The 18,117-nt window shown below is 34.9% G+C and overlaps 1 protein-coding gene across 5 annotated transcripts in view; it reads left to right on the top strand.

Moving 5' to 3' along the window:
* Positions 1-18,117, top strand: part of LOC106057084 (reticulon-1-A-like) — a 47,477-nt gene that overhangs the window by 11,674 nt on the left and 17,686 nt on the right. For 2 of the 5 annotated variants that reach the window (XM_013214132.2, XM_013214136.2), the window contains exons 2-4: positions 2,615-2,692; positions 6,287-6,316; positions 6,840-6,869. In XM_013214132.2, coding sequence (XP_013069586.2) covers positions 2,615-2,692; positions 6,287-6,316; positions 6,840-6,869 — 138 coding nt within the window. The remainder of the gene's footprint in view (positions 1-2,614; positions 2,693-6,286; positions 6,317-6,839; positions 6,870-18,117) is intronic. The other 3 variants (XM_013214134.2, XM_013214133.2, XM_013214135.2) reach the window with 3 other exon arrangements.

Raw genomic sequence — 18,117 nt, 5'->3', positions numbered from 1 at the left:
TGAAACTATTTTATATTTTTTTTTTCTAATTTTCTCATTGTCTTTTCCATCACAACATTTCAGCACAAATGTATTAATTGTACTTGGTGTGAAATATTTATCATGCAAAATGTTCAGGAACTGTGGAACTAGCTTACTAGTGACTTCTTTCAAATTACAGTCAGTCAGCATCAACCCGTTCTTACAAACAAGTATATACTAGTTCACAGATGTATGTAGGCGCAAATAATGTGAAAGTTTAGCTGCCATGTTTTTAAGTGTGGAAATACAACTTCTGGCACCCATAAAACTCCGGAGGAAGATATGACTTGATCTTTTATTTCAGGTCATAATTTGATGGAAGCTAAGTATACTAGAGCTGAATCAGCTTTTGCACGAAATAGTGAACTGAGGATATTGGAAACTGTTCCAAGGTTTTTAAGTCTTAAAATTTGCTTTCAATTTCCACACCAAAGTATTCAAATTTGTCTTGTACTTTTCAATCATTTCACAAGAAATAGCTTCACCTTTAAGCAAAGAAAGATGACAAAGCTTGTTGTTACTTGTATGATTGGACAAATAGAATTTGTTTGAAAAGAGGCACACACATGTGCAGACAACCCATTGTAATAATGTCGATGGCAAACCTGAAGTATGTCTTCCACTCTATATTTATAGGTTTTATATTTATAGCTTTTATATAGCGCTACTCTCATACTTATAGCATGCTCAGAGTGCTTTTGGTCCAATCTCATCTGTGGACCAGTGGGGGGAGGGGGTATCTAGGAGTTGGTTTTCCGTGCTGCCTTTAGGCGCTCAGTAAACACAACTCTCCCCGTACATCAGAATGTTTTGTTTCCAAATCTTCAAGTACTTTTCGTAACTGCCTTTGCCTGTGGTTAAGACCCTAGCTCTGATAAGTTTGAACCCTGAGATAAACGTGGGATAGTGTTCTTTAATTTTATTAACAAACCTTTTTTTTTTTTCAAGCAAGGCACGGACGCCATCAGTTGTTACATTTGCCATATTCTTCCTTGCCAACTGAACACTTTCAACACAGTTCTTCATAGCATTGAATAAATACTGGCCTGATTTTGCATCTTTGACTGATTGTTTTGACATATTGCCTTTTAAAATGACATGTAGAGACAATGTTTCTTTAACCTCTTCATCATAAGAATCTGAAGTTTCAATAATCTTTTATATATATATCTATATATATTTAAAATAATTTTAAATATATATATATATATATTAGCTGAAGGCACTTCTGTTATTTGTGGGTATTATCGGGCCACATAAAAGGCCTGGCGGGCCACATGTGCCTGTAATTTGCCCACCCCTGATTTAGAGCATGGATTTTTTTGAAAAAAAAAATCTATTTATCTTTTTAATTTATAAACAAAAAAATTTCATCAATCTTTTTTCTTAACCTATAAAAAATATGGTTGATTATCCTTATCATGAAGTACTGAAGCTGAATAGCTTTAGTAAGCTGCCGAAGTAACACATGTATGTTGCCAAGCATTATATTTTCAAAATTTTTCTTTCCGTTTTTTCTTTCCAAAATATTTATTTGTGCTTTCCAAATAATAATTTTTTTATATAATCAGGGAATTGATTACTATAAAAGAATGAAGTTTTCAACATACTTACAGTCCTTTTTTTTCTTGTCATTGTAAGCACAGTTAAGCCTCAAGTGGCTGTAGTTTGTAATAGCTTCTCTCATTGAACTGGCACTTTACAAAAATAGTTCATTGTTTCATATTATTAGTTGAATCCCAGACTACTTTATTTGCTGTTAATTGTTTTAACTCTAAACTTTTTAAAATCTGCTTTTATCTTTTTTTTTTCTTCTTGTTTTAATCAATTGTGGGAAGGATATTTTTTAAATTATTATTTTTAGGTGAGATTACTTTTGCTTTTCCCCCTCTTTTTTTATTGTGTGTGTAAGGGGGTTGCCATATAATATACTATTCATCATTACTAGTCAAGAATATTATTAGTTGTCAAAGATGCCATGAGGGTAGTGTAGTACTAGAAGTTATTACACATGCTGAACTTATTTTTCATAGTAATTCTCATTACTATACACATTTCCTCGAAACCAATCCTAATATGTAGGGACACAATAAATTTTAGCTGTATGTTATTAACGTCATTTGGCACTGAAGCAGATGCAGGTTGGTATGTAATTTTTTTTTCTGCTTTAGTTTTCTCTTTCAGTTACTTATGAATTAAAAAGCAACTTTTATCTAAATTATGTGGTTGTTTTTCTTTATAGCATTTAGTCATTTGAATCATTTAAGTTTTATTGTTTTTTTTTGGTTAATGGAAATTCTTTGGTTTCAAGTATTCTTTTGTAACAAGGATTTTATTTTATTTCTTCTAAAAGAAAATGTTTAAAGGTGGTTAAACTAATGTTAAAGTATTATTTAGTATTTCATTTAATTTTTAATGAGTTTAATTGCAAACATACTATCTTTGGCATTATTCTTGTGTTAGTCACTCTTGTTAACATATTTTAAAGTGTAAATAATTTAGTCTTGACTCAGTTAAAAGAACTAATTTGCTGATTGATTACTGTATTACCTAACATAAAAGTTAATATCTATATAATTGAAATAATCTTCAGATGAAGTGCAACTACGTGCTAAAAAAATCAAGTGTAAATTCCAAAGAAAAGGCATTTATAAATCACTTGTAGACTTTGGTAAAAAAAAAAATGAAAAAATTGTTGGCTTAATAACTTTTTTCAAAACATCTGTCTCCAGCTATTTTTTTTTTTTTTTTTTACAAAGCTTATATCAACTCAGTCTGTCTGTCTAAAAAAAGTTTGTACACGTTGTTTCTCCTAACCCAGGGGTTGGCAACCTGCAGCTCTTAGGATGTTAAGCTGCGGCTCTTTAGTTCCATGCGCAAATATTATTTATTTTATCGAAAAAAAAAAATTTAAAAATCGTTCTGATTCGATTCTATCTCTCAGCCACTTTTCATTGCACCCCTCCCCCATGTCTTGAAATGTAACATATTTGCAGGTGGAAGATAGTCAACTTTCTTATGCCTTATCACTCGATATATATATATATATATATATATATATATATATATATATATATGAGTCTTGCGACATAAAAGACACGGCACAAGTTGACTTTTTGTCAGATATATGTCTTCCCAGGGTCCAAAAGAAGAACTTCTAGGATTGCTACCGTTCTCATGACTAACTTGAGGAGAAGATACAGCTAATGCTGTGCAAAAATACCTTGAAGACAATATAATCGATATAAATAAAATCATTTCAATAGCAACTGATGGAGCCAGAAGTATGACAGGATAAAATAAAGGGGCTAATACTATTTCTTTGGCGCAAAATAAACCACAAAATTCTTAAGTTTCACTGCATTTTGTGTCCAAACATTTTCGGCCAAAATAGTTGATTTTTAACAGCATCTTGTCAAAAGCACCCTACCATCGTCAGTTTAAAGAATTCTTAAGGAATTGGAGACTCAGCATTCCAAGCTCCTTCTTTATAATAAAGTGCTATGGCTTTCCAAAGGTGTTGGAAACGTTTTGCTTTTAATACATTAATTAAATACATTCCTAAATGAGGTGGGGTTGTCTACAAAGATCTGATTTATGAATTGTGAACATATAATATTTACATATGATTTTACTGAATTATTTAATTTTTACTACCTTTACTATTTTAACTGCGAATAGACCTTGTTTTTAAAGATTTAACTGTATAGAATTTAGCCCTTGTTATATAAAGGGAGAGTGATCCTTAAAGGGCACGACATGGCCTAAATTGTGCTGATGTGCCTAAACTCAAAACTCAAACTCACGACAAATGGTTGCAAGCATTTTACATTATGGTGTATATGTCAGTGAAATTAAATGAGCTGAATCTAAAAGGGATACCCAGTTTTGTAAGAAGAATTAGTTTGTCTTGAAGAGAAAAAAAATTCTTTTGCAGAAATTATTCACAGCTTTCAATTACTTCATTTTCAAGTTGTAAAGCAATATTGCGATAAAACCAGTGCAACTGTTGAGATGAGTTAATTCAGCACAGTTAGAAAGAAAAATTAAAGATGAATTTATTGACAGATGTGAGCAATTCAAAACAAACGAAACGATAGTAGCATTTATAAAAAAAAATCTTCTCAACACTACCAAAATCCACATTGATCCATTAGGAATTGATACTGGATCTCTAGAAATGCAATATATTGATTTAAAAAGTAAAGCTTTGTGGAGTGGAATATTTACTACAGAGTTGAAAATCAGGTTGGAAGAGAAGGTCCAGAAATGTATGGAACGCAACAAAAGTGGACAGCTTTAAAAGAAATGCTGCGAAATTAGGCACTTATATTGGACACATGGAATAGCATTCCAGATTGCTACAGTCAGGTGAAAAAGTTGGCATTTGGAAGGCTGACTATCATCGGATCTGCATTTTCGTGTGAGCAAGTGTTCTCTTGGATGAATGTAATTAAAAGTAAAGTAAGAAGCCAACAAGCAAATGAAAATTTAGAGTCAGGTTTGAAACTAAAAACAAGCTATGAGCCAAATTTATCCAAACTCTCTAAAACCATGCAAATAGCCACAGTTACCACTGAATTCGTTTGCTCAATTGTTTGTTATTGAAGTACAAGTTAGTGTTGTATGTAAATGTTTAATTGTTTTAATTTTATGCTTAAATAATAAGTAATTATCTAATAATACCATATATAGGGCCTATATATAATCTAATTTGTTGTGTAAAAAAATTATTTATATAAAGATAAATTAATATTTTTTCTTATTAATAAGATTCTTTTTTTTTTTAATCTAAAAACTTTATTAGTGCGAGTACTATTTATTGTTTGAAAGATAAAAAATCTTGTGGCTCTTTAAAAATGTTAAAATTTTGTAAAAGGTTGCCGACCCCTGTCCTAGCCCAATTTTAGATGAAGCTGAAATTTTGCACAATTATTTCTTTTACCTGGCAACACAAGAATCAATTTTAAAAATTAACCAATTAGTTAATTAACTATTGGTAATAAATTATTTTGTTTGGTATCTCAAACAAGGGAAAGAAATATTACTTAACTGAAGTGGTAGTCAAAGCTGAATTAGCCCCTTTATTTAAGCTTGTCATCTGACTGAACACAAACAGAAAATAGAAACAATAGATAACTATACAATCTTCCATGTTCATAGACTCTTTGCTAGCAGGGTGGATACTGCATTAGCTTGAGAAGTCTTAGAAGGCTGTAGCCCACATATTTGAATTTAGGTCATTTTTGTTTTTTTAAATACATTTATAAAGCAATCACCTAGATACCCTGTTCTTTTCCCCCTACCCCTTTCCAACTGATCCAGACTAGTGAAAGCATCTAGCGTATTGAGAACAATATAAGCAGGATATTGCGCTAAGCAAAAACAATTGGTAAAAAAATATTTCTAATCCCAGATTTTTTGTTACTCTAGATCTATTTCAATTTTTATTACGACTGATCCAAACTAATCGATACACTTAATATTGGCTTTGTTTTTTAAGTTTTTTTTTTTTGTATTTTGCTTGTTTTGATTTTTTTTTTTTTTAATCTGAAAAAAAGGGGGAAAGTTAACTGATATATTCAATTAAACTGTAACTGATGAGCTAATTAATTAAAATTTATTTATTTACAAATAGTTTTGTTACATTTATAATTTTTTTTTAACATCATTGTTGGACATTTTAAACTGGTTGCTTCTTTTACCCTCAGCTGCTTCCATTCAGTCTAGGCATGCATTCTCTTTCCTGCTTATCAGAATTACGCTATTTGAATCCCTTAAATCCTAAGTTTCTTGAATCTTGTTGATACAAAAATAATCCCATAATACTGAGTCTTTTTATTGATACGACCAGAAGTAACTCTCATTTTGCATTATTATTATTTTTAGATTTCTAATAGATAAATTTTTCAAACATCAGTTACACATTAATTTTATGATATTTACTTGAATATAATAAAAAAAAAAAAATAATAAAAATTTTCTAGTGACAGTATTCTTTTTCTTAACAATTTGTTTTATTTGCAACGTGAGAAAAATGTGAAATTTCTTAAAACATTCCTGTTTTCTTTTTCATATTATCTTTATATCTCACTTTCTTTTACAATTAGTAACTAAAAAAAAATTATAAAACCTAGATATTTAACATTGAAAATGCTTAATTCTAAACTGCATTTTATTTGCTCAATTTATCTTTATTTATATTTATTTCATTTGCTTGTGCTTAAAAATAATTTACTTATTAAATCCTCTTCACTTTCTTCAGGGTCATGGCTTAAAGGTGTGGATCCCAGAGGTATGTAGCAATGTGCTTTATTCGTTCTGATTGTGTAAACATTATGATTTAAATCTGTTGTTCCTTTGTGTCCCATTTGGTGTCAATTTCACTACGTTGTCAGCACCTTTTATTTATTCATTTTGTCAATGTCATTTTGTCTCTATTGTATACAAAAAATTGATTTATATTAGGTTTGTCATTAAATTCTCTTTCTCCCACATATAAATCTCTGAGTTAAAATGTGTGTTATGTTGAAGGTAAATTGAAGTCTTGAAATGGGGCATAATTATTAAAACATTAATGTTAGTATTCAATAAGGTTTATTTTAAACTGCTAGAGTCCTCTCTTGTTTTTTTTTTTTTTTTTTTTTATGGCACATCTGGGCATGTTGACTAGAATATTATTTTGTCTTTTATTTTGAACAATGTCAAAACTATATTTCAAGTCTTAGAGTAGTTGCACAATTTTTGTGCTTATTATCTTGTCAGTTAGTCTTATTATTGTTCCTTACTATTGAACTTGTGTGGCTTCACTAAAACAGGAGAAAAGAAAGAGGACAGCACACAGTTCTGTAAGTTTTGCCTGTCATTTGTTGCCAGGTCCTCTTAACACTTAGATCTAGCTGTTTTTGTTTTTTTTGTTGTTGTTTTTTTTTTGCTTTTTTGTTGCCATGTCAAGGACTTGAGATTATTTTATTATTTATTTATTCATTTTTGCTCTGGGCATGTACATCAATGTATTATTACAATGTTTGCTATGTTCTAGAATATTACATTGATTGATTATTCCAAAAGATTCTAAGCTTTATTTTTAAAATAGCTGTCAACATGGCTGACCTACTGAATAGAATGGTTTTCATTTATACTTGTAACAAATTTGAAAAATATGCTAATCTATTGAAATTGTCCACTGCATGAGACTACTAGACCTAAATAATACTAATTTCAAAATAATCTAGGTTTCAGCACTTTTAAAAAAAAATATTTGTTAGTAATTTGTTCTCTACTCTACAAAACTAAATTATTCATTTGTCTCAAATTATGTCATATTTACAATGAGTTCGATATATTTTTTAAAAATGTCCTAATAGATATTTTGTTTCTCTTTTTATGTTTTTGGCTTAATTGAGTTACGGTGCACCCACATCTCACATGTCATGTTTCAACCCTGTTCTAGTTGAATCCTTTCACAGGCACTTGCTATAGTGACTCATGACTGGTTTATGGATGTTTCTTATTATGGCTGGCCTGTTATAAGATCTCCTTAACAGAAATCTATATGCACTTCATTCTTTTGAATATTTATTATTACATAACAAAGAGCTTGGGCTGAGTATCATGCTTAACGTATACAGTACATCAGTGGCGTCACTAGGGTGTGGTTCACACGTGATGGAACTCATCTGGGGGCAACACCCAAGTGCAAAAAATATTTCTGCTATTTTTTATTTTTGTCAAAGCCAACAACTTTTTAAAGAATTGTGGCCAGCTATACTATGTTAGATATCCTCATATTTAAACTATAAACTAAAGTCATGTCACGTTATTCCTAATACAGGGGGGCCAATATAAATGAGGCCTGGTAATATTACAGGAATACTTACTTATAATTTTAATTTAAAAATAATACAAAAAACAATAATAATTTAATTTATAAAGCGTTGTTAACAAACATAATATAGGCTCTAAGACGCTATGATAAAATAACGAACATAATGTTGTAACCCTGCCTTGCACCAGTGCTTGAGGTGCGCACTAGCGCACTAGTGAACGTAGACAGGAAGACACTAGGAGAGAGAGAAGCACAGTGCATCAGGGATTGTGAAGAGTCTGAATGCCTGGAAACTAAGAAGCCAACTTTTGTGCTGCCTGAAGGTTGTAGAAAGGGACCTGGAGCGAAGCGGGGAAGGCTGTCGTTGGTCCACATTTGGGTTTCTGTCTAAAGGACTGGTAAATTAGTAGCAAGACTCTGAGGAAGTTGAAGGATGTTATGTGTTTGTCCTAGTGAATAAACACCTGTCTTTATTTCCTGTTAAACTGTGTTGAGTTGCCTGCCTTTACGTTGAGTGCCTACCCAAGAGTTACAACAAATGGTGTCGAAGTGGGATTTATGTAGCTCAACGAAAGGAAAGAATGACAATGCTGAGGAAGCTAGATGAACTGAGCTATAAACAGTTAAAGGAGGAGCTCCGAGCCAGATTGTTGGGGCCAAAGAAAAGATAAGAGCCAGTCTTCGACAGGACTTGGTTGATGAAGGTGAGGATCCCGAGACCTACCTGTTTGAGGTAGAACCAGATATTGGTGAGGTGCTGAACACCATACAAAACTGGTTATGTGAACTTTGTACTTTCCAGGATTCGATGAATCATTCTATGGACAAACTGATACGTAACGTGCAAGGCCAGATCAATCCAGTAAGAGAGAGGAGTCCATCATTCAACAACAATGAACCGTTACTCATTCAAGACTGTGGCTGTACTGATAGTTGCAAAGAATGCGTCAATCTTAACAAGAAAAACACAGATGAACAGAAAGAGACAGTCGAAGCAATAGAAGAAGTCTGCTATGCGACTGAAACTTTTGCTGTACCAGCTTTGAGTGCCACAACGACCCGGACAGAGCAGGATAACTTTAGGCCTGCATTAGAGCCTGTCACTTTGGACCTTAAGGACCCCTGTCGATCTGCCAGTGTCTACGAGGGGAACTTGAATTTTGATTGTTGCATTCAGGCGGTTAGCAACATCTGTACATGCTGTGCTTTACGAAGAGAATGCAAATGTCAAGAAAGCCGTCAACAGGGTCTGAAACCAGTGGACTTCGATACTTCTGTTTTCACCAACGAGAGAGGCTCTGAAGGTGGTCAGAAGAACCCTGCAGCTGATGGACTTTTGCACATGAAACGTTGTAAAGGTGCCTTACAGACAATTCTCCCTGAGACGGCTGAGGCTGACAGTTTGTTAAACAGCGTGGCTTCATGTGGGTCTACCAGACCTGCCTACCGTTACGCAAAATGCGTATTCGTTACGCAAAATCTCCCAAAAATGACCGTCAGTACGCAAATATGCATTTAACCCGTCGCGTTACGCATTTCGTATCCTTTTTTTCCCCCTCTCTTGACTAGCTTACGAGCGGTCACGGAGGTCACGCTAAGCCGTCCTGTTGGGCTGGAGGGGGGGGGTAACAGAAAGGGTGGGGGAACACATTGTGTCCAGATCTATACGTTGATTGGTTCTTAATAGCAATTAGATTTAGTCTAGAAATGAAGAACGTAAGAGTGAGGGAGTGGCGGGTTGGTACCGTCAGTTAGCTGATACAAACAGTGACCAACGTGACTTTTTTTTTTTTTTTGTAAGTTCATTAGTAGAAATTAATTATGTTGAATCCCTGATTCCCGTATTCATTTGTATAGAAAAAAATATCAAAGTGCTATCGATTCAAAACACATTGAGTGACATTGTAGATATCAAGTCTAGATCTAGATCTGGATTCTAGATCTAGAATCTAGATAACTTGTTATACAGGAATAGATCCACGGCATCGGTAACACTTGAGCCCAGATCTAGAGTAGATTAGTAGATTATATTCATTATAAATTATATAGACATAGATCCAGATCTAGTCTAGATATCATCTCTATTGTATTGTCGTATTGATCTAGATTTAGATTGTAGATCTAATCATGACATCGAGATCTAATATTATATATATATATATATATATATATATATATATATATATATATATATATATATATATATATATATATATATATATATATATGACAAAATAGTGGATCGCGTAAGTGTTTCGGATTCTGGTGCCAAAATACGCATTTTGACCATCAGCGTTACGCATTTGGACTTTTTTTGGTAGGCAGGTCTGGTCTACAGCTCTTTCACGAGTCATCCTTAGAAAGGGCCTGATGAAGCGCAGTTCTGAATCAACTGCATTAACAACAACAAGAGCTGTCACTACCACTCTATGTGTCAGGTGGCTGACGCCAGCGACAACCGTCAGGATGGATAGGCCACGTTTGCGACATCGTGTCGAAAGAAACTTGGTCAACTGGAGAAGGAGAAAACGGCACATGCAGAGAGCAGTGTGGATCGCTTTGTGGGGAGCACGCTCCATGCAATCTGTGACTCCCACTGACCGACCTCCACCTGCATTGATCAACTGTGAACATATTTCTTTTTGGGACGAAAAGACTAAGGTGGGGGTAGTGTTGTAACCCTGCCTTGCACCAGTGCTTGAGGTGCGCACTAGTGAACGTAGACAGGAAGACACTAGGAGAGAGAGAAGCACAGTGCATCAGGGATTGTGAAGAGTCTGAATGCCTGGAAACTAAGAAGCCAACTTTTGTGCTGCCTGAAGGTTGTAGAAAGGGACCTGGAGCGAAGCGTGGAAGGCTGTCGTTGGTCCACATTCGGGTTTCTGTCTAAAGGACTGGTAAATTAGTAGCAAGACTCTGAGGAAGTTGAAGGATGTTATGTGTTTGTCCTAGTGAATAAACACCTGTCTTTATTTCCTGTTAAACTGTGTTGAGTTGCCTGCCTTTACGTTGAGTGCCTACCCAAGAGTTACAACAATAAACATGAGAGTTAAAAAACAAACTAATCTTTAAAAAATTTTGAACAGATAGGTCTTAATATTCTTCTTGAATGTAGTGTTGGAGTGTTGTCTGTCTGAGATCAATGATAATGAGTCTGTGCACCGAAAGTCACATGTCCTGAAACATGACGTTAAACTGCACTCCTCTTTGCTTAGATCTATTGGAGCTCAAACGTGCCCCACTTCTTTTCATCTGCCTCATCTTTACCTCAGTCTGCCTTCATTACCCATCACTCTGTCTCCTTGTATTAAAAATCTCCCTACGTCTTGAGGCCAGTCTGTTTGCCGTGGACTGTGGCAGTTAAAGGGGGAAAAAGAGATCCTGGTATTTGAGTAGGTGCCTATCCGAGTTACTATAACACAGTACTTTGGCTCCATGTTCCTCTAGACTTGAGGCCCAGATCAGTCAGGTGCTGAATAGACATAAATGTCTGTGGATATATAAAAAAAAAAACCTACTTACCCCAGATTTATGTCTGGGCTAGAAGCGGAGACTTGAGGAGGAAAAGGAGGCCACAAGAAGCTTTGCTACCTGGTATCATTTCTGGTGGTCACAGCGGAGGGGAAAAGCCTGACAAAGATGAGCTCTTTTCTCATTTTCAAGGGACGGAAGGGAGTAGTGGGAGAGCCCAAAAGTGTGTCAAAGCTGCACAAACCATCAGAACGTCTTGTGTTGATAGCAAGTTGCACTTTGAAGGGCTTTTATGACGCTGGCCACTCCAAGGACTGACCACTTCCCAATCATCATTGCTAACAACCTCCCCTCATTGGGACAACCTTAGCGATGGAAGCTGAATAAAGCCGATTGGGAACAATTTAAAAAAAGATGCTCCCAAAATATCACAGAAAATATCCCTAAATGGACAGATATTTTTGCTAGCAAGCTACTTGATATTGCTAGGAATATTGTACCCTGAATCCAAAACGGCTTAGCAAGCCATAGTTTGGTGCAGCTTGCATCCTCATTAGCAGATAAATCATCCACTGCACACTACAGGCAAGAATTCCAAGAAGGCAATTCTCAAGTTACTGTTCTAGTCACTGTTTCCATTACTTTAAAGCTTAAGTTCAAAGAATGAAATCATGGATATTCAAGGTTGAGTGGGTTTACAAAAGAAAAGCTTGTTCTTATGCTAAAAAACAAAATGTCTATTCTTTGACACCTTGTGATCTCCTTGAACACATCTGTTTGTTTTCTAAAACAACTTCATGCTTCAGAACTCAAAATAAATAACTTTATTTTACTACATTCAGCAGACTCAATAGCCCAGCTTCTTTATTAGAAACAAGTTCAATGTCTAATTAGGATTATCTGTCTGCAAAAAATTGTTTAATTTTTGTGATTGTAGAGCAGGCATGTCAAACTGGGTGTTCGGGGGCCACATGTGGCCCACGACCACCTTGAATGCGGCCCCCTTGGCCACCTAAAAAAATTATAAAAATAATGTTAAACTATTACACTGGAAAATAAGAGATGACAAGCTACCTGAATTGAAAAATAGTATTTATTAAACGGAACAACGAGGGCGAGTCTGCAGTGAAAGCAAGCTACATTTTGTCAAACTTCATTGTAAGCCATTGCAAATGATTTAATAAATGTGATTTTATGAAGGAGTGTGTCGTTAGAGCCGAAGTAATTTGTCCAGAAAAGGTGAAAGCATTCAAAGAAATAGCGTTAACTAGTGACACTGTGGCATATAGAATAAATGACATGTCAGTTAGGTTGCATGAACAATTAAAGAACAAAATAGCTGATTTTGAATTATTTTCATTGGCTCTATGAGTCAACTGATGTAAACGGTGTAGCACAGTTGGTTATATTCATAAGGACCTGTGACAGTAATTTTGACATACACGAGGAACTACTTGAGTTCTGTTGTATGCATAACACCACAACAAGCGAGGATGTTTTTGAAAAATGACAGAAGGTGATAATGCAGTACAATTTAACTTTGATAAAGCTATCTAGTCTAACAAGGTATGGCGCACCAACCATGAAATGAAATGATTTTGATGCAAAGTTACTTGCAAAAATAAGAAAGACTGATGATAATTTTAAATTTGCTCATTTTCAGTGCATCATTCACCAAGAAACATTCTGCACACAGCAATGACAGTTTCAACATGTCATAAGACTGTTTTCAGTCGCTCTCAATTTTATTTGTGCACGTGTTTTTATTGCTCGCCAATTTTTAATGTTTCTGGATGACATTGGACAGAAATTTGATTGTGTTTCCTACTACACAAAAGTTCGCTGGCTCTCATGACATATAATATTGAAGAGATTGTTTGCACTGCATGAGGAAATCGCATTGTTTCTGAACATGAAAGTTGAACCTGTTGAACATTTCCAAACTGACGAATGTGTTCAGGATTTGGCATTAGCAGTTGATCCCAATGTTCACCTTCAAGACTTGAATTTGAAACTTCAGAGTAAAGACAAAATTGTCACAACTGCGTGTAATCATGTGAAATGCTTTCAAGCAAAATTAGGACTGTGGATAAACCAAATATGAAGTGAAAATCTTGTTCACTTCTCAACGTGTCATGAACTAAAAAGATTAAATACGGTTACAATATTTGGTAAATAAGTCCTACACCTGGAATCGTTAGTAGATGCTTTCAATGACCGTTTTCATGACTTCGTTACATAAGAGCAAGAATTTTCGTGTTTTGTATCTCCATTCTCATTTGATTCTGAAAATGCTGCTGGAAATGTGCAACTAGAGCTGATATAAAAGCAGTCAGATTCTTAGTTGAAATCGAAGTATATTGAAATGGCTTTGCCAAAATTGTACAGTTATTTACCCTGAACGGTATGTTGAATTGCGGAAATTTGCAGCCAGAATTCTAGCTATGTTTGCATGCACTGGTCTTTGTGAGTAGTTCTTTTCCATAATAAAAGCTTCAAAAACACCTCACCATTCGAGATTATCTGATCAAAATTTTGTCATCTGTGATGAAAGCGTCAGTGGCAAACAAATTTTAACATGACATTAATAAAATGGTATCCCAGAAAAGATGTCAAGCATCAGGACAAAGAAAATAATGCGTAATCAAAGTATTTTTTAATTAGCCAATAGTACTACAAATTTATCTAAGGGACAGGTATGCCATTAATTTTTGTATTGCATTATTTGTAATTTACAAAAAAAACTAGTAGACTGTTTTGCAACTGATTTTTTTGCTGCGGCCCCTCAGGTCATAGTAAGTTTTCTATGTGGCCCATACACCTTAATGAGTTTGACATGCCTGTTGTAGAGAATGCCAAAGTTTTCATTGCTGAATTTGCAAAGAATGATTTGAAAGAAGAAAATCAGAATTCTGTCGGAATGTGATAAAATATTTCGAGTGTCTGCATACCTTGTAAAGAAATCGCCCAGTGTGTAACAAAACTAGATGTCACCAGTCCAGCCAAGCAAACCATTGCATCTGGTTTAATTCTAAATTCACTTCTAGCATAAAGTCCCATTCTTTTGAATGAATTTTCTCTTTGTGCTATTATGGAAGCAGGAATATGACATGTGGCATTATGATCATAAAATAATAATAATAATAATCTTTATTGTCCGTATGGAAATTTGTCTTACAATTTGTGCATTACATCAAACAAAAAACATTATAACTATAAGAAACCAAAGTGTACATTCACACCAGACTCACTCATAGTTTACAAGTTTATATCAGATTGTTCTTATCATTGTTCAAATCATTGCCAAATGACAAGAACTGTAACATTCTAACAGTTTTTCAAGAAAGGTCTATTGTGACAGGTTAGCGAAAGTGACGTGTGTTTGGCGTGTTTAATGTCTAGGGGATGATTATTTTTGCAGTTATCACACACCAACCCGTCAGCATATAAATCGGGAGCAGGCACGCAACTAGACAAGCAATGAAAGAGAGATACAAAGTTAAAAATTGAAGAATATTTATTTACATAAATATTTACATAGAAGAATAAAAGGGGGAGGGTTTGCATCTATCTGTAATCAATACTGTATCTAATCATCACTCTTGCACTTAATAAGAGAGTATGTCACTTTGTCTTCTGAACTTAGCTGGTTGTCCTGCTTGGATCACAGCTGGCTGTGTCCTGGCTTGAGGTTCTGCAGCTGGAGGTGGCGCTCTAGCGGGTAGAGGGACGACGGTGATACAGTTCTTGTGGAGTCTCAATCCAAAGTTCTGATATCTGTAGTGGGCACAGTAGGGCGGGTGGCCGGCTACCATGGGCACAAGGGTACTGCAGGCAGAGCGGATCTGCCGTGGGCAGCGTAGTTAACTGGATAAGTCCAGTGAGTTGCGAAGTTCAGGCGGAGCTATGGCGTCTCGCTTAGACTCTGGGTCTATAGGGACATCGTACCTAATAAGTTGACAGGTGGGCTGTCGAATAGGCAGGCAAGTAGAGCCGATAGCGCCAAGTAGTAGAGTTGAGTAGAGCCACGTAGGCAGTAGATGATACTCAATAACAAGTAGGCAATAGTGCAGTGCTGAATAGCACTAAGTACAAAGGCAATAGGCGATTGATCCGATAAATAGGCAGACACCTGAGGGAGGCACCAGGTATTCCTCTAAGAGTAAGAATAAATGAAATAGTCCAGACTCGACTGTTCAGCTAGAATGAGAAATGAGCGGGTCTGGTTTGAATTAATCTACCTTATAAAGGTCCTGAAAGAGGTGGGCGGAAACAGGAAATGTCCTAGGCTAATAATTATCTCACACGTGGGTGAATTTGACTCGAGATGGGAGTCGCACCTTGGGGTGTCACGAGGCATGTTGACCCTAGTAATCTCTTTGATCAAAGAGAGACAGGGGGGGGGGGAAGGAAGATCGACTTGCATTCCACCCAAGGTGGTGTCAACTGTGGCCGTCAGACATACGGCAGGTAAGACCAAAGAGGCTGTGTGTTTATCTTTCCCCCATCAAGGGCAGATAAGTGAAAGGACGCGGCCTAGCTATCTCCAAGATGGTGGACTAAGTCTAGCCTGAAGAGGAAAAGGTGTGGCGGGTGAAGAAATTGGGGATAGAATGGGAAAATAATTAAAATAAAATGAATAAATAATGATAAATAATAATTAATGTTGTGATAAGTTTGAGTGACTCTGACAGCAAGCTTTTGACTTGTCACATCTATGACAAATACTAAATGTGCAAATATTTTGAAAAATGTGCCTGAATAATTTTAGTCTTTCCTGAGTATATTTCTTTTATATTTAGAAAATACACATTTGACCTCCAAAATACACATTTCCAGGTTTGTGATTACACATTTTCATTTTGCCTTGTAGGCATCTCTGTTAATTAATTTCTTACACCACTTACATGCATGACTAGATTCACACATGGATATAGGACAAAATTACTTCTTTTTTTAAAGTTAACATCTGTATTTTATAAGCTACATAAAAGGAAATGGATTTATGGGGTGGGGGGGGGATGCACATTATATTCACTTGTATGTTTGTTTACATTTGTTTACTATTATGAAATTTCCCCTGACATGATCATTCAAGTGGAGTTATTGCCTACTTGCACTGTTTTAGTGTTGATAGCTGTCTACAAGAAAGTGCAACTTAATTGTTGACCATTTGCCAAGCTTACTCATTTCATACCTTCCCCCTCCCCTTTATTCTCTTGTGCGAATATTGAGATGGTGAAGTAAAACACACCTTAATTGTTGATTCTGCAATCAAACACAATGACAGTGTGTGTCTGCTACTGATAAGTATAGTTGCAATCATCAAATCAGTGGGCTAGTATGTCTTGTATGTATGTCTTGCTAGTACTAATCAGACACAAGAGTTGCTGTGTACTTGCCACTAAAGGAAGAAAATAGTTCGGCTTATGAATGATAGGAACACACACACTTTATTCCTTGCTATTATTCTGAACACACACTTAATGAAAATGAACATGGGAAGAACTGTCAAGATATATATATATACATAAAAAGGAGCTTTTCAACGCACTTCAACTTTGGTTGGGTACCTTTAAGTTACCTTTACTCTTTACTCCCAATATCCAAATGGCTTCTAGGGCTAGGGCATGCAACTGGTTGGTTGTTGTAATGTGTAAGTAATGTTGATTGACACTAAACATTAGCCTACTCTTCAGGTCATGTGAGAACATCATGTTCTTTATTCAAACATTCTCCATAGCACACTAGATGAGCCACCCATACACATGTGCATTCTAAACAAGTACACTAACACAATTCTTTAGCAATACTAATTTTTGGTTAACAAGTGGAGCTTAAATGAAGTCTGAATCCAATCAATACTAGTGATATGCTGCCTTTGTTCTTTCCTTGCACACTACCCAGAGCACACATGAACTACAGTGTAATTAGACAGCATATGTTTTTATGATGAATTCACATCCACCTTGTTGAGACACATTAGATTAGATATGGATCTGAGATAGCAAATAAAAAAAAATTAATTGTACACATTACTGATATTTTTTTTTCATTTTTTTTTTTTCATTCAATTTAATTTTTTTTTTCATCACATTTTATACATACATCTTTTTCTCCACTTTAAATATTTCTTGTATTGGAGATTTTTACAATGAACATAACTTTTCCCAATGAACATAACTAGGCCTATGTCAGAGATGTTAAATTGAACTCCACTGTTGCCAACAAAATACAAATAATTGAGCTGTAACTTGAACAATATCCCAGTTCATTTATCAAGTCCCCATCATTACCACTAGTTAGTTGTCCTTTTTTTTTCCAAATATTTTTTAGTCATAAATGAATATCTGATGCTTCCTCCATATTCAAATTATTATGTGCTTAGAGCTTAGAAAATTTGATTCTGCAGTGCTAAAGAGTGTACACAAATCATCATATTCCTATTAAAAAAACATTGCTTATCAATACTTCTTTGATTTAGTACATCAGATACACCAAAAAGATAGCTATTTATTATTTTTCTGCCATGCATGAAAATCTCCAATACTTTTTTTTATGGCATTGTTTGAATTGTAAACTACTGTTTCTGCATTGGTTTTTTTTTTAGTTGTTTTTTTCAAAGCTTCTGGTACATTTATTTTTTTTTGCATCATTATCAAGGTCATTTTTCTACATGTTTTTGTTAAAGATTGTAAAAAAAAATTTAAAAAAATTTATTAACATTATGGATAGGACAATGTAATAATTTATTGAATCAATTATTGCTCTGCCTAACTACTTTGAAGTAGATTTGA

This window comes from Biomphalaria glabrata, chromosome 3, assembly GCF_947242115.1.
Source record: "Biomphalaria glabrata chromosome 3, xgBioGlab47.1, whole genome shotgun sequence".
Lineage (NCBI taxonomy): Eukaryota > Metazoa > Mollusca > Gastropoda > Planorbidae > Biomphalaria > Biomphalaria glabrata.
This window is presented reverse-complemented; position numbering and strand designations above follow the sequence as displayed.